General features: G+C 42.6%; 1 protein-coding gene across 1 annotated transcript in view; it reads right to left on the bottom strand.

Moving 5' to 3' along the window:
- Positions 1-11,130, bottom strand: part of LOC141334793 (kalirin-like) — an 80,529-nt gene extending 69,399 nt beyond the window's left edge. Inside the window, exons 1-9 of the mRNA XM_073840018.1 lie at positions 10,966-11,130; positions 10,612-10,726; positions 10,325-10,440; positions 2,644-2,766; positions 2,286-2,468; positions 2,081-2,199; positions 1,915-1,981; positions 1,607-1,716; positions 1,328-1,397 (exon numbers count right to left, since the gene is read on the bottom strand). Coding sequence (XP_073696119.1) covers positions 1,328-1,397; positions 1,607-1,716; positions 1,915-1,981; positions 2,081-2,199; positions 2,286-2,468; positions 2,644-2,766; positions 10,325-10,440; positions 10,612-10,726; positions 10,966-11,130 — 1,068 coding nt within the window. The remainder of the gene's footprint in view (positions 1-1,327; positions 1,398-1,606; positions 1,717-1,914; positions 1,982-2,080; positions 2,200-2,285; positions 2,469-2,643; positions 2,767-10,324; positions 10,441-10,611; positions 10,727-10,965) is intronic.
- Between the last annotated feature and the right edge of the window lie 1,654 nt (positions 11,131-12,784).

Here is a 12,784-nt window from a genome sequence, read left to right on the forward strand (position 1 = left end):
CCTTGTCTTTCCCGCCACTCCAACTTTACAACATGACTTCTCCATCCAGTTAGGTTCATCAACAATTACCCCATCGACTTCAGCCAGAAATCTTGGTGTAATCTTTGATGACCAATTGACTTTTAAAGAACACATAGCTAAAACTGCTCGATCCTGCAGGTTTGCATTGCACAACATCAGAAAGATCAGGCCCTTCCTAACAGAGCATGCTGCACAACTCCTCGTACAGGCCCTGGTCATTTCCAGGCTGGACTATTGCAATGCTCTTTTAGCTGGTCTTCCAGCATGTACAATCAGGCCAATGATCATCAAATGATTCAGAATGCAGCAGCACGGCTCGTCTTCAATGAGCCCAAGAAGGCCCATCTCACACCTCTCTTCATATCCCTGCACTGGCTACCGGTTACAGCACGCATCAAATTCAAGACACTGATGCTGGCCTATAGGACAGCCACCGGCTCATCACCGGCCTACCTCCATTCACTACTACGCATCTACACTCCCTCCAGAAGTCTGAGATCCTCTAGTGAAAGACGCCTTATTGTACCACCACAGAGAGGCACGAAATCACTTTCCAAAACATTCTCCTTCAATGTCCCTGCCTGGTGGAATGATCTTCCCACCCCCATCCGAAACGCTGACTCCATTACTGTCTTCAAGCGACTGCTGAAAACCCATCTTTTTCGACACTATCTGACTCAATAAAAAAAAAAAAAAAAAAAAAAAATTCTTCTCCTCTCTTTCCTGATCTTCCCTTTCTAGCCCGTACTCATCTAACAACGACTGACATATGGTATTTTTGAGCACTTCCTATGTCGATCTGCCTCCTTAGGATGAATCATTTGTTGTATTCCCAATTGTAAGTCGCTTTGGATAAAAGCGTCTGCTAAATGAATAAATGTAAATGTAAATGTAAATGTAGTGTTTTTTTTTTTTTTGGTTAATTGCATAATAAAGTAAAAAAAGATAGGGGAGCAGAGCTAGTAGTGTTTTGTAGGCAAACATTAATGCCTTGAATTTTATGCAAGCAGATATTGGTAGCCAGTGAAAATTGATGGAGATAGGTGTAATGTGTTCTTTTCGGCTCGTTGAAAATTGATTGTAAAGGTTTGATAGAACTGGCTGGAAGACCTGCCAAAAGAGCACTGCAATAGTCCAGCCTGACTAGTACCTATGTACCTGACTATGTACCCACTATTTTAGTAGGCACATATAACATGTATAACAAGAACACCATAAAATAAAGCATTACCATATATATATATAATTATTTTTTTTGTAAATTATTTGTTAAAAAAATGTCTTGCTAAACAAAGGTAACACTCACCCACGTAACAAAGCAATGGCCCACATCCTCAGGTAACTGTTCATAATTGATCAGCTCTTTCAGGAATATACTATAACACACACAAAACAACATGCGAATGAGTCATAATCACTGCATTTCCATAACACATGGGATACACAATTTTCATTTGTATAATTTCAATTGGAAAGCATATTAGTCACCTCTTTCGTCTGCTGAAATAAGAAAACTCTGTGTATGCTGATAAAAAGCTCAATGGCTTATGGGTTAAAAATGTTTGATCTAATGAGCCAAACTTACTTATTATGGAAGTCGTAAATCTCTTGGATGTTTCCAAAGATGATGTGCTCTTTGTTGGCGATTCCTGGAGGGATTTCCTCGACACCATTGGTCATCTCCCACAGATACGTCTAATAAAATAAATCACACAAAGAAAAGTGAGTAGACATATCTTAAAGTACAAAACATTCACAATACATTTTTAGACCTTTAGCATCTTACACAGGTACAAACATGTCTTTCTTTTGAAATAATGGACATGTAGACAGACATATAGAAGTTAAGTGTTTAAATCTAGAGATTATTATTCAAAAAACGGAAGCACTTACCTGTAAACATTCATGTATGTCCCTCACGTAAGCCTTTTCTGTCTGTAACAGCTCTGCTATAATAAACCTGCAACAATACAAATAGGTCGATTATAAGAGTCTCCAGTCTGAAATTGTGGTGCATGCGTGTGTAGCTGCTGTCTGGAGGCTGTGTACGATCACTTACTCTTTCTTCCGGGCTGATTTCCTCTTTTCCTCGTTGATCTCATGGTTGGGGTCACGCAGCTTGACCCCTGGGCCAGTCAGACTGGCTGGAATGATATCCAACTCCAGATCCTTATTATCCTGAAACACATGCACAGTCAAATCTAAAAAAATCCACAGATCATGTGGATGCAATGCTATTACAAATTGCTGGTTAGGTGCAGTACCTCAGAGCTGATGCCCAGTGCGTTCTCCAGACTGCAGCGGTATTTGCCCATGCGCAAGGAGAAGTCTCTGTAGCGCTTGTCCACTGCCGACACCCACTTCTTCAGCTCGATGACATGCATGTGTCCCTTCTCCACAAAATTATCTGCCAGCTGGATCAACATCTTCACTTTCTCCTTAGTTTGCTGTGTCACACATGAACATTATGTATTCGAGCGTGTGGTTTGATCATTTATGCATCTTTTTCCTCAGACAGAGTTACTTGTTTGAAGAGTTCATGTGGCAGTAGGTGTCATGCATTAAGGACTAATATGAAAAGCAAGAGGAACAGGTGAGGGGAAGTGTTTTTTGTCTCTGTACCTTGGCAGGGAAGCAAAATTCTTCATATTCTTTCAGCAGTTCCTGAGTTTTCTCCACTGAGTCTCCTGGGGATGTGTGAGAGGCGAGATAGACCTCTCCTGCCTCCTCAATCCACTCTAATGCCTGACACAGAGATAGACAGACTCCATCAGATGATCTGAATCAATACACAGATCAGTCTTTACAGCTGAAGTGCCCTGTGGGGCCTTGCATTCTCACATGGCAAACTTTCACCGAATCACAAAACAGCAAATAGTGAGAATGTTCTAATATTCTAACAAAGTGTATGTGTGAACAATGATTTGAATGTAATGTAATGGTTGGTACTGCTTCTGCCAGCATTTGTACCTTTATTCGTTAAAATGTGTCAGAGCTTTATTTATTAATCAATTAATTTACTTTTTTTTTAAATGTTTTATATTAGTGAGCTTTGAGATCTCATTTCATCTTAATCAGAAATACAGTTGAAGTCAAAAGTTTACATACACATTGCAGAAACTGCTAAATGTTATTTTACCAAAATAAGAGGGATCATACAAAATGCAAGTTATTTTTTTATTTAGTACTGACCTGAATAAGATATTGCACATAAAAGATGGTTACATATTGTCCACAACAGAAAATAAGTTACATTTATAAAAATGACCTCGTTCAAAAGTTTACATACGCATGACTTTTAATGATGTTTCTTAAAGCAAAGTTCGGGAGGAGCACGTCAGATACTTAGCCTAATTAACACAGCTGGTACTCACTCAAGCCAATCTACATCATGCATAAATACAGCCGACTCACCTCTACCCATTTGACGGATTATCAGCATCCCTCCACCACCCCATCTCCTCACTCCGAGTTCCTTCTACACATATACATAGGGGGGGGGGGTACTCTAGGTTCGGGCCATTCCCGAGCTCGGAGCCCTTCCCCGGACAGCACGCCAAACATGCTTACATACTCCAGCTAATTATATGTAAGTGGGAACTCGTGAAATACTGTTTTGTTACCCGAATGATTTACTGTAGCTTCTGAAGGGCAGTACATCAGAAAAATATATATCTTCATTCTGTTCAAAAGTTTACATCCCTGTCTCTTAATGCATTGGGTTTCATTCTGGAGCATCAGTGAACATTTGAACCTTCTGTAATAGTTGCATATGAGTCCCTCAGATGTCCTCAGTGTGTAAAGATGGATCTCAAAATCATACAGTCATTGTTGGAAAAAGTACAAATACACAGAAAATGCTGAAAAACAGTTTAACTGTTCAGCACAAACAAGCGACTCATGCAACTATCACTAAAAAAAAAAAAAAAACAGCTGTGGATCATTCAGGTAACAACACAGTACTAAGAATTAAGCCTATGTTAACTTTTGAATGGGGTCATTTTTATTCATTCAACTATGATTTTCTCTTGTGAACTACAATATATGTAAACGTCTTTTATATGAAATATCTTATTCAGGTCAGTACTAAAAAAATAACATGCATTTTGTATGCTCCCTCTTATTTTGGTAAAATGATTAACATTTTGCAGATTCTGAAAGGTGTATGTAAACTTTTGACTTCAACTGTAAGTCTAATTTCTAATCAAATCTTAAGGCTATCATTTTCATGTGGTACAATAACCATAAAAAATGACCAATTAAAGCAAATGAAAATTCAAATTTTAAATACCATATAAAACATAAAATAAAAGCATATTTTAGCTAATTGTACAATTAATAAGGAGTTGTCGTATATGAACCGCTAGATGGAGCACAACAACTTAGAAAAGAATGCAGAGATCTCAATACATTTTGATTTGACACAGTGTGTCATTTTGCATTTGCCTCATTGTACATGTCTAAGAAAAACACATGTCTAACACATGTGACCAGTTATTAAAAATGATTGCAGGCAGAATACAAGAATGTGTCTTCTGTAAAAGGTCCCCAAGTATTCATCATATAGACTGACAAATTCACTTCCAAAATGAACAGCTGTGGAATGTAGGCCAGTGACAGACCTACATTGATGATATGGAAATAAAACATACAGTGATTGTTATAGTCGCATTTTTACTGTTATGCTTCTGTCTGCCAAAGTAATGTCTTCAATAGTTTGAATGTCATTAAAATTGTAATTAAATTATCTGATTGACAGGCCTTTTTTGTTATGAAATACACTTATTCAGACAAGCTTTGCATCACTGCTTTTTAATGCCAGGAGCTTTCTACTAAAAACTGAAAATTGAAGTGAAAGGCTTCTGTAGTTATGAGTATCCTTACACCTCCTTACCAAAAAAAGAAGTATACTTCAAGTATTTTATTAAGTATACTTAAGTAAAGTTCAAGTATATTTTTAAGTATATTTTATGTAGTAAGTATACAAATATCAGTGTACTAATAGTATACTATTAAGTGTACTATTTCAATACTCCTTGGGACTAAATTGTCCCACTTTCTAGTATATAAAAGTATACTTTTAAGTATACATTAAGTATAACAATAGTAAACTTTGAGTACACAACTAGTTTACATCTATGCTTTCAGTTTGTACTGAAAGTTTACTAAAAGTGAACTTTTAGGCATACGAATAGTTTACTAATTAAATACGTTTTTATGCATTTTTAGTACACTTATATAGTAGCCTATATGTCAAGTATAGTATCAGTAAACCACTAGTTTAGTAGTTTTATATTGCAAGTATATTCGTAAGTTTTCTCTCGTAAGTGGATTTTACATCATACTTTAAGTATACTACGTTTACGCCAGGCCAGCAGAGGGAGCCCTTACCCACACTGACTGTTGCTGCTCCCTCTGCTGCCTCTATGGTAGCTTCCTGTTTGTCAGCCATAAAAGACAGACCATGCCAGACACACGGGGAGAAGTATTGTTTTGCTCCTGCAGACTCTACCAAGCGTTTTCCAAGTTTCCAAGTTTCCTTGTTGTTTTTCCCTAGCCATAGTTCTGTTTTTTTTTTTTTTAGTCTTAGCTATAGTTCTTCCTAGTTTCATTGTTTGTTTTTCATTTGTTACTTCGGACTGCCCTCTTGGTTTTCGACCCCCGCCTGCCTTATTAGATTTACGCTTTGTCTTGTCCTGTTTGTTCCTGTTTGCTGGTGTTCGACCCTGTTTGCCTTGACTACGATCTTCACAATAAAGCCTGCATATGGATCCACACTTCAGTCGTCCCGTTTGTAACAGAATACTTCGCCAAACCCAGATCCAGTGGCTTTATTCAGCAACCAGCCCGACCATGGACCCAGTCGAACAACTACTGCATCTACAACAAGGAGATTTTTCCATTGAAGGGTTATGTTCGCCAATTCTGTAAGCTTTCCTATCAAGTACCCTTTTATGATGAGGTGTGGCTTAAGGACTTGTTTCGTTTTGGACTTAATGAGCCAACCAGATCAATGCTGCCTGGAGGGGGATTTAAATGCTCACTAAAGGACTATATGCAGTATGCGTTGTTGCTATGTGGCTCTCCGTTAACTGTGGGTGTTTTAGAAGAGCCACAGTGCAAGATGTCTGCTAGCTCAGAGCCACAGCACAAGATGTCTGCTAGCTCAGAGCCACAGCACAAGATGTCTGCTAGCCCAGAGCCACAGCACAAGATGTCTGCTAGCTCAGAGCCACAGCACAAGATGTCTGCTAGCTCAGAGCCACAGCACAAGATGTCTGCTAGCCCAAAGCCACAGCACAAGATGTCTGCCTGCCTAGAGCCACAGCACAAGATGTCTGCTAGCCCAGAGCCACAGCACAAGATGGCTGCCCCTCCAGAGACTGTTCACAAGATGGCCGCCCTTCCAGAGCCTGTTCACAAGATGGCCGTCCTTTCTGAGTCTGTCCACAAGATGGCCGCCCTTCCAGAGCCTGTTTGCAAGATGGCCGCCCTTCCAGAGCCTGTTCGCAAGATGGCCGCCCCTTCAGAGCTTGTTCACAAGATGGCCACCACGCCTAAGCCTGTCGCCAAGATGGCCTCCGTTCCTGAGTTCCCGGCCAAGATGGCCTCTGTTCCTGAGTTCCCGGCCAAGATTGCTTCCGTTCCCGAGTTCCCGGTCAAGATGGCCGCTACACCTGAGTCTCCGCTGGTTCCGCCCAGTCCTCCTGTGTCCCCGCCTCCAGAGCGCCCTCCTGTGTTCACGGCTAAAGAACACCCTCCAGTGTCTGCACCGAACCCCATACACAGAATGGCCGCTACATTTACACTACATCATGTCAACTCTGTTTCAAGATGGTTGGTGTCCAGCGTAGAAGACCCACCGCTGCTGTCGGCTCGAGCAGCTGGTCTCTCTAAACTAATGTCAGCCAAGACAGCGCCCGCTCATGTCACGTCAGCCAAGCCACAGACTGTTTACATCACATCAGCCAAGCCTCAACCAGTTCACGTCATGTCTTCTGCTTCTGAGTCTGCGTTTATCCTGGCTGTCCTTCCAGATGCTGTTCCTGTCAAGTCAAGTCAAGTTACAGCTGCTGTTCCTGTCAAGTCAAGTTCCATTTGCTGATCCTGTCAAGTCAAGTCAAGTTCCAGCTGCTGTTCCTGTCAAGTCAAGTCACGTCACAGCTGCTGTTCCTGCTAAGTCAAGTCAAGTTACAGCTGCTGATCCTGTCAAGTCAAGTTCCAGCTGCTGTTCCTGTCAAGTCAAGTCAAGTTCCAGCTGCTGTTCCTGTCAAGTCAAGTTCCAGCTGCTGATCCTGTCAAGTCAAGTCAAGTTCCAGCTGCTGTTCCTGTCAAGTCAAGTTCCAGCTGCTGATCCTGTCAAGTCAAGTTACAGCTGCTGTTCCTGTCAAGTCAAGTTACAGCTGCTGATCCTGTCAAGTCAAGTTACAGCTGCTGATCCTGTCAAGTCAAGTTACAGCTGCTGTTCCTGTCAAGTCAAGTCAAGTTCCAGCTGCTGTTCTTGTCAAGTCACGTCACAGTCGCTGCTCCTGCCAAGTCAAGTCAAGTTACAGCTGCTGTTCCTGTCAAGTCAAGTTCCAGCTGATGATCCTGTCAAGTCAAGTCAAGTTCCAGCTGCTGTTCCTGTCAAGTCAAGTCACGTCACAGCTGCCGTTCCTGCTAAGTCAAGTCAAGTTACAGCTGCTGATCCTGTCAAGTCAAGTTACAGCTGCTGTTCCTGTCAAGTCAAGTCAAGTTCCAGCTGCTGTTCTTGTCAAGTCACGTCACAGTCGCTGCTCCTGCCAAGTCAAGTCAAGTTACAGCTGCTGTTCCTGTCAAGTCAAGTCAAGTTCCAGCTACTGTTCCTGTCAAGTCACGTCCCAGCTGCTGTTCCTGCTAAGTCAAGTCAAGCAGCTCTTCCTAAGTCAAGTCAAACAGCTAATCCCTCAGAGCCAAGCCAAGTCACAGCCGCTCCTTCAACGTCTAGTCAAGTCACAGCCCTCCCAGCCACGCCAAGTCCCTCTGAGCCAAGTCAAGTCACGGCTGTTCCTTCAGAGCCAAGTCAAGTCTCAGCTGTTCCCTCTGAGCCAAGTCAAGTCACAGCTGTTCCCTCAAAGCAAAGTCACATCTCGCTCGAACGTCCAGAACCAAGTCACGACTCGCCCGAACGCCCGAGCATCCAGAGCCACATCATGTATTGTTTGACCTGCCAGAGCCACGTCAAGTTGTGATTGCCAGCATAATGGACACTCCTCCGATGTCAGCTCAGGCTGCAGGCTTCCTAAACCACCCAGAGCCGACGCTCACAAGCCAAGCAAGCCACGCAGAGCTGACGCTCCCAAGCCTCTCATCTTCCAGCCCGATGGGCATCCCATTGCCTACTGCGTTACCTGTGATGGAAATCGCCATTTTGAGTGTGTGGGCTGCACACTGCGTTCCAGAGGTCTCGCCTGTCCCTGAGTCTGTTCACGAGTCTGCTCCAGAGGCCTCATCTGTCCACATGTCCGCTGCACCTATACCTCTTTTGGAGGTGGCGTCTACGGCGGAACCCCCTGAGGAGGCAGCTTCCGCTGCAGATCCTCTAGAGGGGGTGCCACTCGCAAATGAACTGTCTACGTTCCTGCTCTACCTGCTCCACCTTGGCCTCCTGCTCTGCCTACAACACCAAGGCTTCCTGCTCTGCCTGCAACGCCAAGGCTCCCTGCTCTGCCTGCTCAGCCATGGCTTCCTGCTCTGCCTGCACCGCCCTGCTCACCACTACTCCTCAGTTGGCCACTGCTCCACGGTCCTCCCGAGTTTCATTGTCTGTCACTGCTCCATTGCCCAGGTCCTCCAGAGCTTCACTGTCTGCCGTCGCTCCACTGTCCAGGCCCACCTCTGTTCCATGACCCAAATCTGTCACTGCTCCATGGCCCAGGTTCTCCGTTGTTTCCCTCTCTGCCATTGCCACGGTCCAGGCCCACCTCTGTTCTAGGATCCAGTCTGCCGCTGCTCCATGGCCCAGGCTCTCCGTGGTTCCACTGTCAGCCTCTGCCCCATTGTCCAGGCCCCGAATCTGTTCCTGTTCCCCCTTATGGACTTGGCCCTCCGTCCCACCCCCTTTTGCACCTTGTTCCCCCCACTATCTGGGACTTATTCCTGTTACACCAGGCCAGCAGAGGGAGCCCTTACCCACACTGACTGTTGCTGCTCCCTCTGCTACCTCTATGGTAGCTTCCTGTTTGTCAGCCATAAAAGACAGACCATGCCAGACACACGGGGCGAAGTATTGTTTTGCTCCTGTGGACTCTACCAAGCGTTTTCCAAGTTTCCTAGTTCCCTTGTTGTTTTTCCCTAGCCATAGTTTTTTTTGTTTTTCAGTCTTAGCTATAGTTCTTCCTAATTTCATTGTTTGTTTTTCATTTGTTACTTTGGACTGCCCTCTTGGTTTTCGACCCCCGCCTGCCTTATTGGATTTACGCTTTGTCTTGCCCTGTTTGTTCCTGTTTGCTGGTGTTCGACCCTGTTTGCCTTGACTACGATCTTCACAATAAAGCCTGCATATGGATCCACACTTCAGTCGTCCCGTTTGTAACAACTACTATGTCCCTATTTGGGTATTAATTTGTATGTAATTCTGAACATATAAAACATTTTATTCTAGCCTAATGCATTCTTTTTATAAACACTTGAATGTAGGTAAGTTCCATGAATAAAAAATAAACAAACAACATTTTGAACAAAAAGCTAAAATAAAAGACTATTCATTATTATCAAAACATAGATGGATACCAAAGCTTGACAGTTATTATTACCTCTTCATGGGACGAGATTTTATTCCTTAACGTTACACAGTTTTACTTATTTATGGTTTTAATGCTGTTTTATGTCGGACGATTGTCTTAGATTAAATGTGGAAGTATCTGTTGTTTCGGTTTCTTCTTCACTTGTGTTTTCCGCAATACCGCCCCTAGCATATAACAATGAAAACACGGATTCTCCGAGCACGAATATAGCTCAAATATACTAAGACTTACAAGTATAAGTAAGTATCATTTTAGGTATATTTCTGAGAAGTATATAAAGCACATTTCTGAGAAGTACATAAAAAGTATAGTGAAAGTACACTTTCCTGTTTTAAGTTTAAAAGAAGTATACTAATAGCACACTTGAATACACTTTTTTTTTCATAAGGGACCATAAGATAAACACAAAAACACAAAGCATGCACACCCACAAAAGCACAACCCATAGAGATAAATGCAAATACACAAACCAAAAAGTGCAGTACTAAAGTCTGCAAACGCACACACACTCAAACAGAAGTGTAGTTCAGTGTTTTCACCTGTTTGGCGCTGCGTTCAAACACCACATACTGCTGACACTGATCCAGACGGCGCTTTTTCATGGTCCAGAAATGCAGGACTCTGTTTTCCCTCTGTAGCAGTTCATTCAGGATGGCTGTACAAACACCACACATCACACACAACACATGCTTAACATTAATAAATGAATGACTGGATAAATGAAGAATGTTGTGTGAAAGAAAAGGATAAATTCAAAGCTAAAATTAATGGGAATATGAAAAGTCTGACATAATTGGCTTTGACATAATAGAGCACGAGCTCTGACCTTTGACCTGTTGCTCAGGGCCACGGGTGTTGCTAGATGTTCCCTGAGTGCTGACGTTATTCCGATGGATGTATTTCAGAAAAACCTCAGCATTTCGCCTGGCCAGAGTACATGCCTGAAGAACACAACAGACTTTACAGATCAAAAACAGATACATGGTCAAAGACATGGAGTGAATTTATTTCTCACTGCCTTAAATCAGAGATCTTCTGTTCTAATAGTTCTTGATACTAGTTTTGCACAAAAGTATAAATCGTCCCTGCTTTGCAATTGTTATTATGAGGTTGGTAACTTTATCTGGGCTGACTGATACTGATACAGAGTTTGAGAGATCGGTGTTTGTTCAGTAGTGACCTTGAGAAAAGCCTCTTTCTGCTCCAGGTGTTTGCTGATCAGCGGCAGAACATGATCCGTCTCTGCTGAAGATCCCAGTTTATCATGAGCTCCACACCAGTCCTCATCTCTGCGGTACTCCTGCTCCAGACTCTCCAGCACACTACACACCTGTGAATAAGCCATTCGCATTACATTTAGCATGACAGAGGGTTTTGGAACTAGCTGTCACTAGTGTGTCACTAGCTGGTCATTTATTATTAGGGGTGTTGAAATTAATTGTTGCATTGATGCATCGCGATGCGGATGTGGGCGATTCTGCATTGATGGTGTTAGCACAGACATGGTGTTAGCTTTCATTGTTACGCTGATGATACTCAGCTCTATATTTCTTTGCAGCCCGGCAAAACATATCAATTCGAAAAACTAACAGAATGCATAGCTGATATTAAAAACTGGATGGTGAATAACTTCTTACTGTTAAATCCTGAAAAAACAGAGGTGTTAATTATTGGACCTAAAACCTCGACAAGTAATGACCTAAAACACAGTCTAATACTAGATGGCTGCTCTGTAAATTCGTCGTCATCAGTTAGGAACCTAGGCGTCCTATTCGATAGCAATCTCTCCTTTGAAAGCCACATTTCTAGCATTTGCAAAACCGCATTTTTCCATCTTAAAAATATATCGAAATTACGACCTATGCTATCAATGTCAAATGCTGAAACATTAATTCATGCGTTCATGACCTCAAGGGTAGATTATTGTAATGCTTTATTGGGTGGTTGTTCTGCACGCTTAATAAACAAACTCCAGCTGGTCCAAAATGCAGCAGCTAGAGTTCTTACTAGAACTAGAAAGTATGAGCATATTAGCCCGGTTCTGTCAGCACTGCATTGGCTCCCTATAAAACATTGTATAGATTTTAAAATCTTGCTAATTACTTATAAAGCCCTCAATGGTTTAGCTCCTCAGTACTTGAGCGAGCTTCTATCGCATTATAGTCCCTCACGTCTGCTGCGTTCTCAAAATTCTGGCAATTTGATAATACCTAGAATATCAAAATCAACTGCCGGCGGCAGATCATTTTCTTATCTAGCGCCTAAACTCTGGAACAATCTACCAAACACTGTTCGGGAGGCAGACACACTCTGTCAGTTTAAATCTAGATTAAAGACACATCTCTTTAACCTGGCTTACACATAAAACATTAACACATTCTTATAATTCAAATCCGTTAAAGGATTGTTAGGCTGCATTAATTAGGTCAGCCGGAACCGAAAACACCTCACATTACATCTGATGCACTCGTTGCATCGTAAAAAGAATGGCATCTACGCTAATATTAGTCTGTTTCATTCTTATTCCGAGGTCACCGTAGCCACCAGACCCAGCCTGTATCCGGATCAGATGGTCACTGCAGTCCCCCGGATCCAGTCCGCACCAGCTTAGATCATGGATCACCACCTGGAGATGACTTCAATAGCCATGGATGTCAACCAGATGAGCTCCAGAGACCGATCATCAATGAAGACCTCGCCAACCTAGACGGCCATCGGCGCTACACCACAGGAACCTGATGAGTTCTCTACAATCGGACATTGGTACAAACTGCTGGTTTCGTCTGGCCAGAGGAGAACTGGTCCCTTGACTGAGCCTGGTTTCTCCCAAGGTTTTTTTCTCCATTTCTGTCACCTGTGGAGTTTTGGTTCCTTGCCGCTGTCGCCTCTGGCTTGCTTAGTTGGGGACATTTTCCAGCGATATCGTATACTATTTGAACTGAACTGACGATGATATCACTGAATTCATTGATGAACTGCCTTTAACTGAAAATTGATTA

The sequence above is a fragment of the Garra rufa genome, chromosome 5, assembly GCF_049309525.1.
Source record: "Garra rufa chromosome 5, GarRuf1.0, whole genome shotgun sequence".
In the NCBI taxonomy this organism is placed as follows: Eukaryota; Metazoa; Chordata; class Actinopteri; order Cypriniformes; family Cyprinidae; genus Garra; species Garra rufa.